The sequence below is a fragment of the Sander lucioperca genome, chromosome 6, assembly GCF_008315115.2.
Source record: "Sander lucioperca isolate FBNREF2018 chromosome 6, SLUC_FBN_1.2, whole genome shotgun sequence".
NCBI classification, from domain to species: Eukaryota; Metazoa; Chordata; class Actinopteri; order Perciformes; family Percidae; genus Sander; species Sander lucioperca.
Genome location: NC_050178.1, coordinates 41088735 through 41111451, shown reverse-complemented (window position 1 = coordinate 41111451; position 22717 = coordinate 41088735). Strand labels below are relative to the sequence as shown.

At 40.3% G+C, this 22717-nt stretch overlaps 2 protein-coding genes across 3 annotated transcripts; one reads left to right on the top strand and one right to left on the bottom strand.

Annotated features, from left to right (window-relative positions):
• Positions 1–469: 469 nt before the first annotated feature.
• zgc:113054 (uncharacterized protein LOC541322 homolog) lies at positions 470–11269 on the bottom strand. Its single transcript, XM_031280028.2, has 11 exons — positions 11113–11269; positions 10137–10326; positions 9955–10046; positions 9618–9850; positions 8716–8952; positions 8559–8633; positions 8190–8406; positions 7487–7695; positions 5359–5431; positions 2848–2965; positions 470–1353 (listed from the first exon to the last, which is right to left on the bottom strand). Exons 1-11 carry the CDS (start codon positions 11126–11128, stop codon positions 1158–1160), a joined length of 1656 nt encoding a protein of 551 aa, XP_031135888.1. The 5' UTR covers positions 11129–11269; the 3' UTR covers positions 470–1157.
• Positions 11270–13785: 2516 nt separating this feature from the next.
• Positions 13786–22110, top strand: eevs (2-epi-5-epi-valiolone synthase). Of its 2 annotated transcripts, XM_036002588.1 has the most exons (6): positions 13786–14056; positions 17958–18591; positions 19036–19275; positions 20760–21012; positions 21610–21747; positions 21784–22110. In XM_036002588.1, exons 1-5 carry the CDS (start codon positions 13914–13916, stop codon positions 21705–21707), a joined length of 1368 nt encoding a protein of 455 aa, XP_035858481.1. In that variant the 5' UTR covers positions 13786–13913; the 3' UTR covers positions 21708–21747; positions 21784–22110. The 2 variants fall into 2 exon arrangements, with proteins under 2 accessions (XP_035858481.1, XP_031135900.1); XM_031280040.2 differs by having other exon boundaries at positions 21610–21804.
• Positions 22111–22717: the final 607 nt, after the last annotated feature.

The window sequence follows — 22717 nt, the reverse complement described above, 5'->3', positions numbered from 1 at the left end:
AAAAACTTTACTGGATACCTCTTTTAATACCACAGCAAAAAGAAAAAAGGTCCTAGGCACGCAAAATTTTAATTTAAATTTTTTTTTTATTAACATTATTTTTAAATGTTTTCCCTACCTTGTAGGCCGAAACAACATTTATGTTGTTATTATTGCTAATAGTATTTATTGTCTTTTTTTTCTAATGTTGCTTCCCTTAAACACAGACCCAGTTGATTTTATTCGCCGTTGTTTCATCTGTGCAGCCTTAAGTTCAAAATCTGGTAGATCTGTTTTTGTGTAGCTTCGGTACTTTCGATACTATGATTTATCGCTAATTATACATTATACACGAACATAGTGTGGTACTCGAATGTATCCTGGTATCGAAAAAGTATCCGAATATTGATATTTTTGACAAACTGACAGCAAACATGTGCCATCTTATTTGGTTATTCAAATATCACACATACAGTTCATGTACTCATGCAAAGAAACCACCCTTTGTTTATCACAATACAATACTGCCATACCTTTAATTATCTTGTAAAGCCCTTTGAACTGCATTTGTATGAGTGCTATAGAAATACACTTAATAGACACATTTTTTTAAAGTATGCTCTGCCTTTTTGCAACAAATACAATAAAAGGATCAGTTTCTTTCAGTGGTATTTAAGACAACACTTACAGTCACATTTATCAAAATTGTTGTGTTTAGACATTCGATGTATAAAATAATGTCAAGAGAAATTACAGCAGAAATTGTGATGTGTTTGAAGGCACATAACGGTTTTCCTTTTCTTTCTTGGACTTCACAGATATATTCTCAGACATGTTAGCACATTTCTATTGTGTGGCGAGAAGACTGGCAGCTGTTATACCTCTTTTTATTATATTTATTTAACATGTGTTTTTTATCCACTAAGAAGTTCAGGGTGCCACAGTCAGAACACACGTGACACAAACGCCACCTATACACCACACAAAGAGAACAAACTAATACAACAAAACTATAAAACAGATGTTGACTTACCAAAAGTTAAACATCCAGTAAGATTTTAACTAATACTGCTGTAAAGGTGTCTTAAAGGAGATTGTGTGAATGCCACCTATTTTGGAGGCTAATCCCAGGAGAGTGAAGAGGGAAAAAAAACTTCTCATCTCTTCATCTACCCCTTCTACCACAGACTTTGCCCACCCTCTATGACTAAGTTATGCCCTGTCATGTAGTCAGAGGCGTCAGATGCCAAGTAGACCACTGCAGCTTGCAGGTCTGTCACTTGAGCCAGTCTACCAGCAGGGATATCTGACAGCCAGCGCTGCACCAGAGGCCTCAGACTCTCCGAGTGGATGAGAGGGGTGTCAACAATCCCCCTGAAAAGAAAAACGGAGAAGGGGGGGGGGGGGGGGACACAGAATGAAATCAGAAGGCATCACAACTCAGAGCCAGGAGTGACAGCGTTGTTTCAGAGCCACCACTTTGGTGACAAAAATAAACCCAATTATCCTTTGAAGAAAGGGCATTGCATGCCATCTCTGATGATGTTTACTGTGGGACCGCTCAGGAAGAGCCCACGGGTACGAGGGGACGCCTGGCATAATTCGCACAAAGCCTTTGGTTAAGAACTTATTACATGCAACTCCTTCATATTCCTGCTCTGATTCCTGATTGAAATGTGCTCCAACTACTCTGACAGTAATAAGGTGTATTGTTTTTTTTTTTTTACACGGGCGTCGAATAGCTCTGTGACACCATTACTTAATGCACCATAACACCATAACAAATGCCACTCTCTCTACTTTCTACAATACAGTATCACAGAGCCTACATTTGAATAAATATGTCAACACGTCTGCCTTTGCCTAATATGAGACGACTTTTGACTTTCTACACAATTGACGTGACAGTGACTAAAAGCCATGAGGCCTGAATCATTGTTCAGTGTATTCTGGTGCCTTGATATGGAATTCCAACATTTGGCTAAATTAGCACTTGCAAGGAGCGTGTGACACCTTGGTTAACATATTCCACCTCAATTATATTTCTCTTCAGCTGCCATGTTATCTGGAACCTTTGCTGGCAATCAGAGGTACTGTTTTCCCTCAGCCAATTTTCTAGATAATGCAGCTTATCACCGCTGCGGCTAAAGTTGCCAATGGAATCAGGCTCCAGTCAACCTCGTGAGCGCTAATTGTGTCCTCTTTTTTATGCATATTTACCGACTGTCACTTCAAAGAAATCAGCGGCCCATTGAGACACCCAGTTAGCGAGGAGAGAGAATTGCTTCTTTGCAAATTAAAATTAGCAAACAAGCTGCCGATAAATAAAGCTGAGCATGGCGCATGTGTGAGGGCTTTGTTCTGGGGCTGTGACCGGGGCCTGGCTCGCCTGGTGCCACCGGACGGATTTGCTCAGGGATGGCTGGGGCTAAGGGATGCTCCACTTAAAACACACACACACACACACACACACACACACACACACACACACACACACACACACACACGTGTTCGTCTCTGTTCTTCCCCCTGCTTAGCTTCACAGACAAATAAGACACAAACAAGGCGCTATTGTTGCGCCTACACTCGGAGTGATGTTGCAAATTTGGTTCCCTAATTGAATAGAACAATTAGAGCAAGTGTTTGTTTGATTCATCCCTCAAGACGTCATCTAATTAAGCACTGATGTATTGTTTGAGGACTGAAATTAGTGCATCATTCTAGAATGGGGCTCTTCATATGAAAGCAAATACACTTATCACCACTTCCTTTTGCAGCTCAATCCCTTACAACACTCAAAAGGTGGACAAGTATGTTTTGGCAAAAAAACGGTAAAAGAAAAGAAGGCCAAGAATAGAAAGTACTTACGGTGAGATGCAGTTGACATGCACTCCTCTGTCAATCCATTCAGTGCCCAGAGTCTGAGTCAATTTGACCACTCCTGCCTTGGACGTGTTGTAGGAAAGCTGCTTCTGAGGATGAGGGACTGCAGGGTAGAGGATGGAAAGAAAATCAGTTACCCTAAACAGACACAACACAGTGTTTTATAAAGATAACATTTGCTGCATCATTAGTAATGGTATGCACTTTCACAATTCTCAGGTGGCCATTTTTTTTTTACAAAAGAGACTAGCAATACTTCCTTTCTCACAAAAGCTGACCACATATACAATTTATATTGCAGCTCATGCGGCTTCTGGTGGATACTACATAAAAGCTCTTCCATTAGCTGCTGGGGACTCTGAGGATGAAGCCATGTAAAATTAATTGCTTATAATGTCCAGTTATGCTCCGTCCTCAGCAACAAAGACAGGGAGCCATTTGTTTGCCTTGACCATCACAGATGCTGCACACTGCATGGGATAACGGGACAGGGGCTCATTTTCTGCTGGTTGATTAATCATCACAAGAAAGGCTCCAAGTTACATACAACTTTAGTAGTTAACCTCATCACCCGCCGATCTGACTGCCAAATGGCTTCAGTGTGAGACCGGGATGATAAATACCAGCCAGCTGCAGAGAGGCAGGGATCGGTCCTGGGGAGAAAAGGCTGCAGCATCCCGCATATATTGCTGGGTTAAAAGGAGAAAAATGTGCAGGGTAGAGGTAAAAGTTGGAAACTGCTAAAGAAATAAGATGTAATAGTCGGGACAACAGCACCGTAGCTGAGAGTGTGGGTGAGTGAGATTGTGCAAAGTGTGGCGAGATAGCAGAGGATGGTAAGGTTGGGTTGGGCTGGATAAGGGTAGGCTAGGACCTCAGAGGAGCAGGCAAGGAGGAGCAGAGCCCAGGGCTTACACGCAGATTGAAGGTGAAATCCGACTTATCAGGACAGGAAACACAGCTCAAAATGCCTAACAGCACTAATCCTCGCTCAAGACCTGATGATACGGCCCCAAAATACCATTCAGAAAATGCCTTCATCCTTTAAATAAACCTGCATTGATGTTTTCGCCGTCTTAAAGAGCAGTAATCCCCAGAGAAGGGAAAAGAGAGTAGAAGGAGAGCATTCTCCAAAGCCCTCTTTAACATTCACCCTGCTACTTATTGCCCATTTCAAGTGGGAGAAAACATGCTCTTTATCAGGCACGCCTTTACATTTTGAATTCTTCTGAGTTCAAATGATGCACTCTTTTCCCAGAATGGCATGGCTGTTGTAATGTACATTACTATGCAGCTGAGATCTGCAGGTATGAGTGTGAGAGTCACAAATCCCTCAGTAAGGTCATCATGCAGCCAAAATTCTGAGTGTGTTCATTTCAACTTCGATATTTCCTGTCTGGGTGTCTTTGAGCTGCTGGCCATTATTCAGAAAAAAAATGGTGGTTGATGGTAGGGGGAGTGTGTGTGTGTGTGTGTGTGTGTGTGTGTGTGTGTGTGTGTGTGTGTGTGTGTGTGGAGGGGGTGTTAGAGGGGACACACACATTCTATTCAGCAGATGGACAAAAAGCTGTCATTGTGCATTTTAATTGGGCATTTACGGCTGCTTTTTGGGCTTCCACTTGGCTAGAACAGGTCCCATCTGATTACACATTATGACAATATTATAACAGATGTCCAGACCAATAAAGTAAATTCCTGAAGGACTGTATGTAATGCGAGTAATTGATCATTTTTTTTATGCCGGCCTCTATTTACCAGCATGCTCCTGTTTTACAGATTGCCCCTGCAGTCGGGACTGGGGCCCATATGGTACAGCGTTTTACTGGCGATTTGACTATACTGCTGATGAAGTGTTGCTGTTCCTCTGGAGGAACCTGTTGGATGAGGAACATTATGCAAGGCTTTTACTAGGCTCTCACTAAACTCTAAAAGTGTCTTCCGCTGTTCAAACAAGGCTGCTGGCACAGGCTGGGGTTTTGCCGCTGCACAGGAACCCTCCCTTCCCAAGTTGGACCTCAGGTTGCCTTCTACATCCTCCAGACAGCTCCACAGAGAGGGAATGTTTATTATGATGCAAAACCGCCTCGGTGAGACGCAATCACAACACTTTCCTGCTATGCTGCTTATTGTATGCAGGGGTGGATGCGTCTCTATAGAACGGTTTAACTAGGGTAAAAGTTGCAAAGGAGAAAAGCTGGATAATCCTGTTTTAAAGGATACGTTGCTCAAAAACAGGAAAACTGCAGATGTTTTTTTTTCTTTTCTTATTTTAACCACTCTAATGGTCTAAAGTCAGTTCTGACGACTTTCTGTCTGATGATAAAAACTATTTAATGTGACGTGTACTCCGGCACATAGCTGTACAGCTCAAATGTATTTAACTCTCCCTACCTCCCCCTCCTACTCTCGACCCAACTCTCCACGCCAAATGGAGAGATTAAAAGCAGACATGGAGGGGCTCCAGAGAGAAGGTGGGGGAATAGAATCATCACTCACCTATTAGACTGGCCATGGAGGCTGTATTGATAATCTTGCCGTATCCTTGCTTCAACATCACTCGACCTGCTGCCTAAGGCAGGGATTCAGGTTAAAAAAGAGACACATTAAACACCTTATCGTGGCACTGATATGCTACCAAAAGTCTGAGCACGGATCAACACAAAAACATGTAGTTTATTTATCCTTGGAGATAGAAATAGTGGTTAACAACATTTGGATGGTAGGGCATGCAGTATACAATAACACACACACACACACACACACACACACACACACACACACACACACACACACACACACACACACACACACACACACACACACATATATATATATAGAGAGAATGAGAGAGAAATGGAGATGTCTGACAGCATCTAGATAATTTAGATCTAATTTTAGTCAGTACAGAGTAGCTAAAGCTGGTTGGACCATCAGTAATTAGGTCATATTCTAACTAGTTCTGACAGAAAGAAACTACTGAAGGAAAACATGATTAAGAATCAATTTAGTTTTTCAGGCATTGTGTCACTTGTAAATTCATGGCAGAATTTACATTAATATCCATTTTAAATTTTTAAAGTGCCCATATTATGAAAAAAAAAATCACTTTTTCTGGGATTTGGGGTGTTATTTTGTGTCTTTGGTGCTTCCACATGCATACAAACTTGGGAAAAAAAACATTCATGCTGTTTTGGGTGAGATACTGGTTTCTGAATATCTAACCTAGTAGCTAACCGTGCTAGCGCTAGCATGCTAGCTCGATCTCAATGGCAAAACACTGCTACAACACACACACTAGTTCACCATAATCTACAAAAGAACTACTTAAATGTCCCTGTTCTGCAGGTATTCCACGCAAAGTTGGAAGTGTGCCCTCGTTTAGAAGAAGTCTCCCGGCTAATCCTGCCTTGTAAGACTTAAGTTGTAGAAACAAACAGCTAGCTGATGTGATCCTTACCTAGCTACTGCGCATGTGCGCCTCCCAACAAAGATGGAACAGAAGTGAGATGCCTCACTCTGTAGCTAAAACAGAGAGCTCAATACACAGGGTGAAAAGAGGAGCTGCAGCAATGTGCAGTACAACAAAAATATGGTGTTTTTTGAAAATTAAACCATGTAAACCTATTCTGGTACAACCTCAAAATACAATTATGAACCTGAAATGAGCATAACATGGGCACTTTAATATAACATTAATTTCTTAAGATTATTTTCCGTATGAAAACACAGGTATAAAAAAGCCAAATCATCAACTATCAGCCTATGGGAAAGCGCAGCAGCACAAATATCAGACTTAATGACCTCAGCCCCACAAGAACTAGAGGAGAGTGACTAGGCAAGGTGTGGTTTCTGTTTGTTTGTTTGTTGGTTTGTTGGTTTGGTTTTCCTCGAGACCGCAAAGGGTGGAGGGAGGGGGGGTGGGGGGGTTTCTTTGTTCTGTGCGCCATCTGAAATTACCTGTCACACATTGTGGAATTTGTTTTGTATGTCTGAAGGTGCTAATAAAAAATTGATCACAAAAAAAAACCCACAGGTAGCAGGTTTTCCTGTTGTAGCTCTGTGGCTTTGCATCATTTGTACCTGCTGTACAGCGTATATATATATATATATATATATATATATATATATATATATATATATATATATATATATATATATATATATATATATATATATATATATATATATATATATATATATATATATATATTTTATTCTTTTTTAATTATGTTTCTTCTCCATCTGATATTCTCAAAACGTCCAGGGCCAGTGTTTGTCAAAGCAACAGTGAAGGGTTTATATTGTTTGGAGCACCATTTTTTCTTTGCATTTATATTCACAGCAGTATGTGATTTTATGTAAAACTCGTATGACACTATTCTTGGAGTGAAACCATCAACATAAATTACATTTAAACTCAAATTTGATATATTTACATTTAAAAGTTTTTTTTGTTGGTCTGAAAATTTCACATCGCACAGATACAAGGCAGCGCAATACGGTAGAGAGAATAAACTGTCTCTGTGGTCACAGTCACTCTCACTCACACACACACACACACACACACACACACACACACACACACACACACACCACACTGTCTTTTACAGCAGGTGATACACACCTGACAGCACATGAATGTCCCCCTCAGGTTGACATTAAAGGTTTGGTCCCACTCTTCTAGACTGGTGTCTTCACTGGCTGAGTTCATGTTGATGCCGGCATTGTTACAGGCGATGTGGATCGCTCCCCATTTGGAGACAATGTTGTCAATCATCCTCTGGACATCATCTGATTTGCTAATGTCAGCTGTGATCGAAATGGCATTGACGCCTGTATACGAAAACATGGACGCCTGTTAGAATAATTATAATTATGCACGATTTAAGCAACTTCTATCCTTGGATATTTTAGAAGTTTATTTTACAAATCCCAATTTGGCTGTATACTTTTGAATGTAATTTTGCTTCTTTTTTCCTTTTTCTTTTAATGTGTAGGCAATTTCATTCTTTAAGATGAAAATAGAGGGATAATAACACAGGTTCAGATGAACATGTAATGTATAACCCGATACAGTATATCTTATGCTTTAGTATGCTGCCATCTGCTGGCCAAAAACCAAAACCACTGCTAGGCCTATTTGGAGTTGGGGACTGAAGTTCAACTGGCCAGTCTGCACAAAATGTTGTCAAATACAACAGTTTCTGTTTGTAGTAAACCTGCCTATGTGAAGCGAGGTACTGAGTAACGAGTTTAAGAAATGATAAACAGGATGGGGATGTGCAGCTTGTGCTTAAGTCTACATTTGTTGTGTTAACACCCCTTACCTTTGAGGAAGAGCTCTTCAGCCACTGCCTCAGCTTTATCTTTGTCCAGGTCTACCACGGCCACCTTCGCACCGACCTCACCCAGAGCATGAGCAAATGCTCGGCCTATGCCCTGCCCAGCACCCGTCACGTAGGCCACCTTTCCATCAAGATGCATCCGATCGAGGATAGGCCGCCCTCCGACTCCGCGGAAAACTTTATCATCTGTTATTTTACTCTAATACAAATAAACAAGATAAGCAGACATGATCAGTGAGAATGATGTTATTACTAAAAGAAAATCCTCAGTGAAAGTATGATGACAGCTGTTTGATTCCATGTCCATTCTGGCTCATTGAGGTCTGAGCACTGGGGCTATATAAACAGTACCTGTGTTCTTGAGCACTCAGAGACCACAGATACCCGGCGGATAACACTGATGCCATCTCTGAGAGGGATAATGACCTTTAAAACAAGAAGAACAGTCTTAAAATAAAAACAATATCTGTCCAACACATACAGTAGCATGTAAAGGTTTGAAATTGACCTGCTCCACGCGGGGATCATTACAGACAAACTGGTTGAATTTCCTGAGTGCCAGTCCGTTGCTATCTGTGACGTCTTTAAGATAAACCTTGGCTTTGAACAGGCAGTTATCTACACACATGACCCCTCGCAATCTCAGCAGATTGTTGTCGAGAATAAAGTTGTAGTAGTTGATGTAATTATCCTTGTCAGCATCAATGAAGACCATGTCAAACTGCTCTCCTGCAGCAGCCAATTCCTGGAAGGGACAGAGAGTTATTAGGAAACTGGCCATGTGCCCCACAGTCTGTTAACTGATTACAGTAACACCAAAAAAAGAAGAGTCAGTGTCATCTCTTGCCTGCTTTCATTATGCGAAGCACCAAGCATAACACACAGTTACTACTATTGTAAACTTTAAAGCTGGAGTGCAGAACTTTTGTCTCCCCCCTCTGGCAGTGAGAGTAATTACATGAACACTGCTACATGCTTAAGAAAAGCAGGTAATACAGGTAGACTGAGAAACAGTGTAACCAATCAGAGAGCCAGAATAAGCCGCTAATCTGTGAAGAACTGTGAGTGAGTCAGCAAGGTTGGTTAACGGCACACCGTGTACTGCTCATGTAATGAAGTTGTTGCAAAATGAATACACTACTCGTTCTTTCGGTGTGCCAGCGCAGGAACGTCGCCACCGAAACCAGACACCACAACTCCGGTATAGTGAGAAATAGAGAGAGCTTTCCCCAGCTGTGATAGGCTTAATCAGCATTGTGTGATGACTAGTTTAGCAAGGGCTTGAACGTAGCAGACGTTCATTTATATGTAAAAGCTCCACACTCTAAGCGCTACATAAATGTCTTAATTCATTTTTTCAGTCCATACAGATGACAGTCCCTCAATAATGAATAAGGTGTCTTCTCTCACCTTTAGGGTGTCCATGGCGGACCCAGTCTTGACAGTAATCTTCTTGCCATGTGGAGACGTGTCAAAAATGGGTTGAGCAAAGTCTTTGAGGTATGGCTCTAACTCACAGGCAACTAAGCAGCCGTCCTCAGGAAGACCTTCAGCCATGGACAGTGCACTGTAGCCGGTAAACATCCCAATCTCTAGAACCCTCTTAGCTTGACTTATGTGGATCAGCATCTTCAGGGTCTGGCCTGCCAAAAAAAAATTAAAAAAACACCCAAGAGCAAGTTATGGCAATATGGTAAACCAGTGAATAAAATGGCAATGAGCAGTACACATGTAAATGTCCTTCAACCTTCGACATGTCCAGTGATGCACTCCTTGGGAAGCTGGAACATAGTTTTGCCCTCCTTGTGCACTTGTTTCCAGTCATGGGAAATTGTTTTTCTACAAGTATGAATGAAAGTATTAACATATTTAACTCACACAGTAGTATTTTGCACTATAGATGATTATGTTTAGGAAACCAAGACATACCTATATAGCTCTGCTAGAGGTTCACTTTCCTGTGTGGTCATTAGCTCCAGGTAGTCATCCAGACCGCTGGCTATGTCCAGAGCCTTCTGCAACTGACATGTCAGCTCCTCTGGCACATTGCCACTCGTTGCAGCTATCTCCTTGGCTTTTTTTAGGAGCTCCACAAGGACTTCCACTGGGGTGTCAGGAACTGGGGGAATAACAATGTAATTTTAGTTTAGTAATCAACTTAATTTTCTACTGCTCTTTGCTGCTACAGACTATATGATGTAGGGCTGCAACTATAAATGATGTTCATTATCTAGTTATCTGCCCGTTATTTTCTCAATTATTTGATGAATTGTGATCTCCACACAAAGAAAATCAGCAAAACCATGTAATTAATAGCTGGAATATGAATTTGTTATAAAAAAAATGTTGCCAAATAATTTGATTAATTGACTAATAGATTGACTGAGTAGTATTATCAGCCCTAATGATTCAACATCTGTGTTACTTCAAAAGAAAGAAGTTTACCTACATTATTCCAAAAGCATGTTCAAATGGTTTGAATAGAGCTCATAAATAAGACGCCCACTTATACGTAATCACACACACACACACACACACACACACACACACACACACACACACACACACACACACACACACACACACACACACACAAACACACACTCACTCACTCACACACACTCACTCACACACACACACACACAGGGCTATGTATGATGTACTTTTTACATTATTGTAGCCTATGCATTTTTCTTAGCGTAACAACTTATGACTTCTTATGACCACGATCTAAACAGGCTTATGGCTGCAGCTGGCTACATTCGGTCTGATAAGGGACGCGCAGATACATAGGCAACTGCACTCCAGTGGAGTTTGGTTCCTAAAGTAATTAAACGTGTAAGTCCTAGTGATATTTACCGTACTTTGATCCTGACACAATGCCAAAAATAAGTATTTTTCTTACCTTTTTCGGCTGGCATGGTGCGCGGTTGGTTTATGGGCGTGACGATTTCTGCAGCCACAGCGGAAGTCTATCTGCCAACGTGGTAAGGGACTTCTGTTATATCACAACAACTATGCAAATTGTTGAGTGAGGGGAGGGACTGATAGCTTGCACTCTAGGCGAGTGCCGTAAAGGGACGTTCGTGTTGGAGACAGACATTCACAGACTCTCAGAAAAACGTCTCATGCGGACCACAGTAATGTTACCAAATAGGGTTTCCTAGTTCATTCATATCTATTGGCCATTGTTACTAGTTTACCCAGGCTACATTGTTATTGAAACAATACAAAAAAATACAAAAATAGACAGCGGACCCGGGCTGCTTCTGATCAGTTCTGTAACCAACTGTTAGGTCCGCCTAGCTTGGTTTCATAAGAAAATCAGCAACGCACACGGTGCATCCAGTTAAACACCAGCCAAATGCTTTATTAACATATTAACCTCCCTCTCTTTCACTTCTTTCCCGGGGCACTGTGCCCCCTTTCTCCTACGGCGACCTGAGGGATCACTCAACAGGGACTTTAACGTGAAATCGGGTTAGAGAGTGCTTGAAAAGACTGGGACACGTAAAGGCGCTGACACACCAACCCGATTATCGGCCGTCGGACAGTCTGGCGAGGTCAGTGACTCGAGTCTGTTTGGTGTGTTCCATGCCGTCTCAGTCAGAGGAGCCGTCGGCCTTCATTTGGACCGATTTGACATGTTGAATCGGAAGGCGGGCAGTCGGACTCAATGACCAATCTGATTGGTGGAGTGCTAACCCGGAAATGACAAGCGGGATGAGCGTGACTGAGAATGAGTCTCTCAAAATCTGACGAAAATCTTTTAAACTGACCTTTGTCGATCTGAAATGAAGACAGATTCAGCAACTGCACGGCCTATTTCTCGCTTAAAATGTTTTGAATAAACTGAATTTATATTAAATAAAAATGATTGACAGCCAACAACACGTTCTAAGTGAAATAAATAAATTAATACAATGCCACTTTGCCCTTATATTGCACTAGAATAACTAATTATTGCACTTGAATGTAATGATGCACTATAGAACGTAATTTCCCTACTTATTACCGAAAGATATGCATATTTATTAATATCACAACTACGTTGACATTTGTCAGCTTAAAAACGTATGGAACACATGTTAGCGCCATTACTTATTTGCACTTCCAGTAATAATAATAATAGCCTATTGTTTATATAGCACTTTCCATTTAAACATGTTACAAAGTGCTTCACAAGACAATACTTAAATCAAATAAATACATGCACAACATTACCTTTAATATGGAGTCGTGTTTCTGTATAGTAAGAAAATGGCTCCTTACAGCAGGATGGAAAACCAAAAAATGATCCAAAATAGACTAAAATGCAACACAGAGCTGATGGATAGTCAGGGGCTAACTCTGTGGGTTTGTCACTGTTAGCGAGCCATTTCACATTACACACACTCCTTTGATCTATTGTAAAAATGTATTGAATAGTGAAACTTTAGCTGGATAGCTGTAGGGCTGCAACTATACATGATGTCTATTATCTAATGATCTGCCAGTTCTTTTTTTTTCAATTATTCAATGAATTATTTGGTCTATAAAAATACCGATAAGTTTCCTAAAACCAAAACGTGACGTTTTCAAATTGCAAATATATCATTTATCTCCACACAAAGAAAATCAGAAAAACCATGTGATAGCTGGAAACATAACATATGCTACATTGCCCTTCCAGTAATAATAATACATTTGTTTATATAGCACTTTTCAATCAAAACATGTTAGAAAGTGCTTTACAAGACAATACTAAAATCAAATAAATACATGAGTAACATAAGCCTTAATGTGGAGTCGTGTTTCTGTATCGTTTATAGAATATGGCTCCTTACAGGCAGAATGTAAAACCAAAAAATGATCCAAAATGCTAGATAGAGCTGGTAAACAACAGTCAGGTGCAAACTGTTGCTTTGTCACTATGAGCGACCCATTTCACATTACACACAGTCCTTTGATCTATTGTTGTCTATAGCTTAAGTTGTGCCAAAGAACCCTACTGTTGTGAAAAAAATCATCAAAAAGCACATAGAAATGACTGATCCCACTGCAGAAACCTTAACTACAGCTAAGCAAATGTTAGAGCAACAGGTCCATCCAGTTACGCTGAGTTGTGTTGTAAACTATAAGACCAATGTTCATACAATTCAAATAAAGCTATTTTTTAAGGAATTTAAGGGTAACATCATAATTTTATGACAGTCAAATGAATTAAATTGAGATATTGACACAGTGTTTCATCAAAACTTGTACGTATTGTTCTAATAACACAAATTCAACTACAACTGCCCTGTCAAATCAGCAACATACACTCTGTGGCAGTGAAAACTTGTGTGGATCAATGGGTCTCCTTTCTCCAAATTCAAGTAAAAGACTTTTCCCTCTATGTAAATGTAATATGCAAAAAAGACCATGACCATGAGCACATGTATCTTCATTTGATGATTTACATGTCATAAAACTAAGTACTACCATGCATTGGTGCACACAAAGTGGTATTTGTCAGGCAATACATGTTATACCTCAGTTATACAAAACTTATAAAAGGGGCATTACGTGACAGCTTATGAAACATATAAATTGCTCCTCCCACAGGCAAAGGCCAGCCTCTAAATGCTATAGGCTTTTTAAAGAGACTTCTGATGGGATTCTTCTTAGGACTTTGACTAGTTCTGTCCACTCCTGTAACGTAGGCCTACACTTATCACAACGATAATGGGAAAGGTTCATCTGGAGGATGATGATACAAAAGAACTGAAAACTGAGTTTAGTTTAGTAAAGGTCAAAGGTACCTGGAAGCGCAAACAGGGAAAGAAGGTGACCAAGGAAACAGCTGACTGTGTCTCTGCTGCAAAAATGTGAGTAACCTATAACATAAGCTATGTTCTTTATCACAAGTAGCCAATGATATATGTGTTTAGACTTGTTTATGCAAAATGTGACCGTTCTTCTATTTCTGACTCTCTTCTTAGTATATTTTATTTAGCCTATTATTATTTTTTAAGTTAAGTTTTGATCATTATGCTGTTCCATAATTGGCCCGAAGGTAACTGTCAGTGCGTTTACATGCAGTTTAAAAAGACGATTATATTCGGGTTAGGGCAATTCCCCTATTTCTCAAACGGCATGTAAAAATCGGAGTTCTAAATAAAGTTAACAGAGGTAGAGAACTCCTTCAGTAACTGGGGTATGCCTTCATGTATAGCTAGCTACACCTTAACCATATCCTAGTACGGCCACGCCAAGACCAATTGTCCGTCTCCGGGGCTGTCAACGCTGTGTTTCTGCAAAAAAGTGTAGGGACCGAGCAGCCCACGCTTCGGCCGCTGGCTAACATTAATGTTAATGTTTGCTAACGAAGTTATCTTGCTAATTCCACCCGACACTGGTTACAGATAACGTTATAATGAGCCGAACAAGCTGTTAGTCATCTAGTGGAAAGACTGTGCTGTCCTACGCTGTGACAAGAGAGTGTAAATGAAACGTTAGCTAGCTAAGTTGTTACATTTTACTAATTTAGTGATTGGTCTGTGTAATGTTGACATATGCTGGCTAGGGCAACCGGAAGAAAAAGTGTTGTGCGTTGGCACAGCGCCACCTACTGTACCGAATGTAGAGTTACTCCATCATTCTCCCCATTCTTTCCCGCTCATGCTTACGGAGAGAACTGGCATAACCCGGTTATTCACTTAACCGGGGCACATGGCCACAGTCACAAAATGTGGTTGTTCTAACATCAAGCATGGCTACTCTGTGTAGTCAGTGTAAAATAAACAGCCACTGACATTTACTGTGTGCAAAATTTTGTGAAGTCTGGACTGATATTAAAACACAGTAAAAAAAATGTTTTAATTAAAATTATTAATGGCAAAAAATGTCCAACTTGATATAAAATAAATGTTTTTCAGTTAAAGTGTATTGTTGCTTTTTCAGGAACCAAGGTGTTTCGATTTAAGTACTGTAGTGCAGACTATTTTAAATCTATTGCTACAAGTATGAAACATCTAGAAAGCTGTAAAACATTATTGTTTTTCTTTAGGACTGTATTCTGTAATTTTTCAGTGATTATTTTTTTTCAGTTTCAGGCCTCTCTTACTCTTTCATTTCAAGTTTGTACTTTTCACATACTCAAACTATCGTGCTCTTAAGATATTGCAGGGTGGGGTTTATGTCCTCATTACAGGGAGAGATGTATGTCCTTAAATGAGCCAATTTAGTTCTTAGGTGTTACACCTTCATCGTTAACAAATATATGTAAAAGGCTGATTAAGGCTGATTTGTGACTTTTCTTTTTTGCTCATCTGTGGCTCATGGGACAGGTTGTTGAATGCTACCAATATAATCATAGATCATCATGTGGCCAAACGAGAGGTCTAGATTGTGCTTTTCTGGAATCCAGGTCTATTCTGATATCACACGAGACAGACTGCCATGTTTAAATAATAGAATCTGACTTTATGACAACTGAAGTTCCAGTAAACCATGCAGTGCCTTGCATTTCACTGAGGTTGGAATGTGGCCTGAGGTTCTTCAGTTTTTTTATTTTGTAAGAGGCTACAGTTTGTCAATTTTAGTGGGCTTGAGGGTAAACTGCAACATGTCAGCATTAACTGCAGTAGAACAGAAAACGTGTAGGAGTTGGAGGAGAAATATGTTTTACTTAAAAAAAATGTAATACGTTGTATATATCTGACCTAATGTATAATAGCTTTTCTCTGGAGATCGGCAACATTATTAGATTTAGATGAATTGAGACGATTGCAGTCTACAAATAGTATGGATTTAATTAAGCAAGGCAAGGTAACAATATTTATAGAGCACATTTCAGCAACAAGGCAATTCAAAGTGCTTTACATAAAACATTAAATATTAAAATAAAAACAAGCTAAAATAGAATAAGAAAATAAAGGTTAAAGTGCAGTGTAAGAAATTCATAATTATTTATTAAAAGGCAGGGTCAAACAAAAAAGTCTTCAGTCTGGTAGATCTGCTTGTTGTTTTCAGGTATGTGGTGCATAACAACTGAGCGCTGCTTCTTCATTTTTAGTTCTGACTCTGGGGACAGAAAGCAGACTTGTCCCAGAGGACCTGAGAGCTATGGATGGTACGGATTGTTCATAATGTAGAAGCAGATCAGAAATTTACTTTGGCCCTACACATTTCAGTGCTTTATAAACAAACAGCAGTATTTATAAAATCCATTATTTGAGAGACACGGTGCTATATATATATATATATATATATATATATATATATATATATATATATATATATATATATATATATATATATATATATATATATGTTAGATAAAAGCATGGAAAAGTTTTTCCAAGTCCTGCTGTGACAAGTGCTTTAACCCCGATATATTCGTAAGATGAAAGTAGGCTGATGTGTAATTGTCTTATTGTGGATCTGGAAATTCAGGTCTGGCTCCATGACTATACAAACGGCTTTGTCCGTGGTTCTTAACATTGCTGATTGAAGCTGATTGCTGACTTTTAGTCGTTCCTCCTTGGCTTCAATAACAACTACTTCAGTTTTGTGGGTTGGTAGGCACTCGAGATACCGAAATGTATGTGCGCAAGCACTGACAATGTAAGTTTTCCATGATATGTCCCCTTTAATGTTGAGAAATACCACATTGAGCTCTGTTGATCTTCCTATTCTGTGAGTTTGGGAGAAAAATAGATAAGTGTTTTCCCATGTTTGTTCCCTCATGAAGAGAGTGGTCTGATAATAACTTGTTAATTTTGCTTCCAGCCAAACAGGGACAAGGCGTTTTGGAGGCACTGACGTTTAATCTCTTAGTGGTGGTGGATGTTGCCGCTAAATGTGGTCCTTGAGACTCAATTGGGCATCTGTCTAGTCGAGGAAGGATTTGATAAACTAATGCTAAAGGAACAAGGTCTTTAGACTGCATTGACCCCAAGGGGAAATTCTTTTTCACAGCACTGTACACATCAGAGCACATTGTAAAATCATATAATGGCCTACCACAGTACACACTTATTTACTCACAGGTTCTGTTGCAAAGATAATTCATAATCAATGTCAAACACTGAAGTCACTGTCTTCTTATAAATGATCCTCATCATGTCATTGGTATCCTGTGCATTTTTTTCCCTTAAAGGTGCTCTAAGCGATGTCACACGTTTTTTAGGTTACAACATTTTTTGTCACATACAGCAAACATCTCCTCACTGTCCGCTAGCTGCCTGTCCCCTGAACACACTGTAAAAGAACACAGTCTCTGTAGACAGCCCAGGCTCCACAAACAGCAACATAAACAAACTGTGCCAACCTGCACCACTAAACATAACAAACAGTGTTCCAGACAATAACCGACAAGAAGGATTTGGTTGAGCCATCACCGCAGCAGCATTAGCATGTAGGCTACTTCCACAATGTGCGTTCATGACTGTTTCAGGAAGCATGGAAGGGAGGGTACGGGATGAGGAGGAGGGAGGGGCGAGCTAGCCTCCGTTTTGTTTGACAATACTTCAAACGTCAACAAGAAGTAACATCACCCAACATCGCTTAGAGCACCTTTAATATACGTACTGTTAGTGTTTAGGGCTATTATATTACTGTAGACTGCATTCGTTTTAGCTAGGTGTACCTAAGGAAGTGGTAATAGAGTGTATGCAATGCAATGTATTGACAGAAACAAAAAAAGCACTTTAAAACAACATCTATAATAATTGGAACCCATGCCATAATGATACATATTTGTTCCATGTGTTTTATGTGTCACAGCTATGAGAGCATCACAGAAAAGGGCACCAGTTGGACAGTGGTCAGCCCCATTGTCTTTACTTACAAGGTAACTGAGACCCAGAACTTGCTGGACCCAAGCAACGACACACTCCTGCTGGGCCACATCACTGACCCGCAGCAGCTGGAGGACATTAAACAATCCAACAAGCCAATCAAACGCTTTGTGGTCGTTGACCAAGAAGTCTACAAAATCTACGGTCCCAAGCTAACTGAATATTTAGAGGCAAACAATGTCCTATACAAGATTTTGGCTCTACCCACTACTGAGGAGAATAAATCCATGAAAATGGCCTTGAAGATCCTAGAGGAGGTCAACAACTTCTCCATTGACCGCCGCACAGAGCCCATTATTGCCATCGGTGGAGGGGTGTGCCTGGACATAGTGGGCCTGGCTGCCTCACTCTACAGAAGACGTACCCCTTACATCAGGGTCCCAACCACACTGCTGTCCTACATCGATGCTAGCGTGGGAGCAAAGACGGGGGTTAACTTTGCAAACTGCAAGAACAAGCTGGGTGCCTACATTCCACCCGCCGCTGCCTTCCTTGACCTTTCCTTCATACAAACTGTTCCACGACGACACATCTCCAACGGGCTAGCAGAGATGTTAAAGGTACGTTAAAGTCCCTGAAAGTGGAATAGTTATGTGTTAACATGACCATCGGCTAATAACATGCATGCTTCATAAAAATGTACATGTACACGTTATTTGTATATAGGGACCCATTATAATCGCGCAAGTGCAATAACAAATGCATAGCAGTAAGTCTCGGACTGTATGGGCGTATCCAAGTGCACCTGTTACTTTGGTTCTTGAATGTGCAGCAGCAAAAAGTAGAAAAAGGCTATGAGAGCAATTTCACACGTCATTTACAGTACAGTGACTTATCCAGGGGTCACCAAGGGAAGTTTAAAAGTCAATTTACAGTAGCAGGAGTAGTAACTTAATTCGCTTATTAGTTCTATGAGATTAAGTGAAGGGTTTTTTATATATTTATTTTTCATGTTTGTACTGCTCATTTAATTTTTTTTAAGCTTTTTTGCTGGTTCTTTGCAGATGGCCTTGATGAAACACAAAGGCCTCTTTGAGCTTCTTGAGACACACGGCCGTATGCTGTTGGACACAAACTTCCAGGCTGGTAACAGTGTATATGGACGCAACTGCTTACAGGTTGCATCACAAGCGACTCATATAGCCATCGTAACCATGCTGGAGGAGCTTTCCCCAAACCTTTGGGAGGATGACCTAAACAGACTTGTGGACTTTGGTCACCTCATCAGCCCAGCATTAGAGATGGTAATTGATCCCGCATGGCAGACATAGCCATTTAAATCCTTTTGTTGATGCAGAAAAATAGAAACTACACAAGAGCATATGGAGACAAAATGACATAGAGTGACACTGGTGAGATTACTAGCAGCAGAGTCAATCAATTTAAACAGTGTACACCAGACTAATATATGATATGATTAGGATTAAGTAGTGGTACTCTTTTCACTTTATTTGATAGTGACAGTGGATAGACAGGAAAGGTGGGAGAGAGATGGGGGATGACACGCAGCAAAGGGCCGCAGGTCGGATTCCAACCGGGGCCGCTGCAAAGGACTCAGCCTACATGGGGCGCACGCTCTGACCGGGTGAGCTAGAGGTCGCCCCTTGTTTCCGTATTTTTAAGTTTTATTATTTGGTCAGGGGTGCCAGGAAGGTCTCTCTCCTGGCTTTTAAGATTGTCTCATTCAAAGATTAGTCACATTTTTGTCGTTTTGTAGTTTTTTTGTTAGAATATTTAAATCACACTTTACAATTTAATTGAAAAAAATCAAATATTCATGTATTTAATGGCTTACCCAAACACTCAAAATCCCAGTCCCAAAGTCCACACAACTAAAAGTCCAACATAAAAATCACAACTTATCATTAAGCAATCATTAACTTCTTTAACCACTTAGTCCATGTAAATTAATTGTCCACAAAGAATAGAAAACCCAAATAGGTTTCACATGTTCCTTTTTGGTGACAAAAAGCCATGTCCTCACAATGGCCCTCATTTATGAAACGTGCGTACGACCAAAAACAGGCGTAGGACGGGCGTACGCGTGCGGACCGGTGGTCCAGCACGGGGGGCGGAGGACACGTGCTCTCCCTCACAGTTCTGACTCATGAAAAAAAAACGAGTAAAATAAAAGACAATGCATAAACTCCGCTACTGTGTGTTTATTTAAATATACGTAAACCATGTAGGCCTAAGAAATTGCAATATAAGCCTGTATATTACGATGGGGACTATAGCATACATATGTCAAGGATGTATACATACACAATAAACTTCAGCTGGAGTCCGATTTACCACGGCAACACTGTTCACTGCATCAGTGATCTCTTTCCATTCCGCATTATTTCTACAGCCTTAAATACCAGTTTTCAGGCTGACAAAACTACAAACGTAAGTGCAAATGAACCTGAGATGTCAGGGTTTCAATCTCCACCTCTGAAAAGTGCCGCTTCTCAGCCGGATTACTTCTCGCCATGTCGTAAATTGTAGGGGCGAGGCCTCAAAACCCAGAATATATTGGGGCGTGATATTTAAATTACGATCGTTTCCAGCCGCTGCATTTATCAATGTACGACCATTCTTAGGCTCTGATTGGTGTGATACGAACGTTTCATGAATCACACGTGAAGCCGTGAGTTCGTAAGATGATTTCTGCACTCATATCTGCACTGGTTTCTACGTTAGGTTGATAAATGAGGGCCATTATCTTTGTCTCTTTTTAATACAGAAAGTTCTCCCATCTCTGCTGCATGGTGAGGCAGTGAACATCGATATGTCGTACATGGTTTATGTGTCCAAGGAGAGTGGTCTATTGACAGAAGATGACAAGCAAAGGATCATCAGCTGCATGCTGAGCATGGAGCTACCTGTCTGGCATGAGGCATGTACCATGGAGCTCATACAGAAGTCTCTGCAGGAAAGGCTGAAGCATTCGGGAGGCCTGGTCAGAATGCCTCTGCCTGTTGGTCTCGGGGAAGCGGGTAAGAAATTGCTAGAGGAAGACTGTCCTTACCAGAAAAACAACAGCATTGATGGTGGGCTCAAACAGCTCGAAACTATTGCTTAGCAGCTACACCACTGCCATAAAAACTCTTGCCGCCTACTCAAACCAGAAAGCGGAACAAGTCATTTGCGTCCTTGCAAAATAGGTACAGAAGGACTGGAATCTTGGTGACATACTGAATACTTGTTCTGCTAGTTGGAGAACTATTGTGGTTTGCAAGCTAACTGGCAACATGCTAACATCAGGCAGTAGCATGTCACAATAATGCGCCATTCAACCTGTGTTAGCTCATTAGGCGAATTAGCATTAGCATGCTAACTGCCAACGTATTCCCTTTCACTATAGAGACTGGGGTCCTGTCCTTTCTTTAACTATGATGGCAATTCTTCACTTTAACTAAGTATTTTTACTTACAAAAATACTGCTGTTGTGTCTTCATTCTACAAATTATGGCACTAGATTAGCAGAATGCACTGAGAACCAACTTATTTCTTCCTGTATGAGCTAGTTGTCATGTTCATTCAGTATATTTAAAGCATTATCTTTTTGCTTTCCTGTCTTTCTTCCATTTCAGACATTTCTAATGATACATCTTGTGAGATCCTGCACAGAGCTTACGCAAAATGGTGTGATGAGCTGAACGTCTCCTCTGACAGCAACTGCGACTCTTAACCTGCCTATCCCGCAACTGCATCTGTTTTTAAGAGAACATGTTTACATTTTGTAGGAAGGTGTATATCTACTTCTGGTTTTGTACTCTAGTCATTGCGAAAAAAGAAACTGCATTTGATAGCATTTAACTCCTGTGTTTTCACATTACGGCAGCAAGGGCCAAATATAGGGTAACCGTATTTGCACTGCTGTCGGCTGTTTCTACATTCTTCTGACCAGCATGTGTTCTTACAGGCTGTTCTCACAAACCATTCGTACAAATAGCTACGTAAATTAATGCACACAGGACTTTCAAGCGGGAGAGTGGAGTATGTCTTCCCAGAAGAAGTTAAGGAGAAAACACAAGACTTTTTACACAGGAAACCGAGTGTTTGTGTCCCGGGAGTACTACTTAAGGGTTGTGAAACAGATCAAATTAGATATATATATATATATATATATATATATATATATATATATATTATTTTTTTAACAGTTTTTTATTGTTTTTGAACATCATAGCACCAGCTAGCAGCAAGTGCAAGTAATATGAAAATACTCTCTTATTATGTCTGTGAAACATACTTGTAAGTATGCCCCATTAAAGATGTTTACCATTTATCAAACCATGTGCATGTGTTTAAATAATATAGTAGACTCACACATGTATATTGGCATCCTTCTTACTTTCATTAACTTTCACCTAAAATTTAGAACTCACAACCTACCGCCTGTAAGAATAAATGAATAACATTATGTAAGTAAAAGAAATCTTGCTACAGGGCAGAATATTTCCATGACCTGCTGACAAACCCACAGTCCGACACACTGCCTTTTATGAAGTTTTAATTGCTAAGGTTAATGTGTTACTAAACACTTTGGTTATTTCCAAATTCTTGAATAGCAACTTAAGCATTGATTTAGAGTCCTGACAAACATAAGCCCAGTAATCATCCTTTATTTATAACACTTACAGCCACTGTAGCTCAAAGGAGAAGGCCTGGTTGTGTTTCTCAAGGTTTCTTAGGAGC

Coding starts and splice junctions, on each gene's coding strand:
- zgc:113054 (XM_031280028.2), bottom strand. Junction 8,953..9,617: donor CCGCCATGGACACCCTAAAG/GTGAGAGAAGAC, acceptor TGTCCCTTCCAG/GAATTGGCTGCTGCAGGAGA. Junction 1,354..2,847: donor CATGTCAACTGCATCTCACC/GTAAGTACTTTC, acceptor TTTTCTTTTCAG/GGGGATTGTTGACACCCCTC.
- eevs (XM_036002588.1), top strand. CDS start 13,914: ATGGGAAAGGTTCATCTGGAGGATGATGATACAAAAGAACTGAAAACT. Junction 14,057..17,957: donor TGTGTCTCTGCTGCAAAAAT/GTGAGTAACCTA, acceptor TATGTGTCACAG/CTATGAGAGCATCACAGAAA. Junction 21,013..21,609: donor TGTTGGTCTCGGGGAAGCGG/GTAAGAAATTGC, acceptor CTTCCATTTCAG/ACATTTCTAATGATACATCT.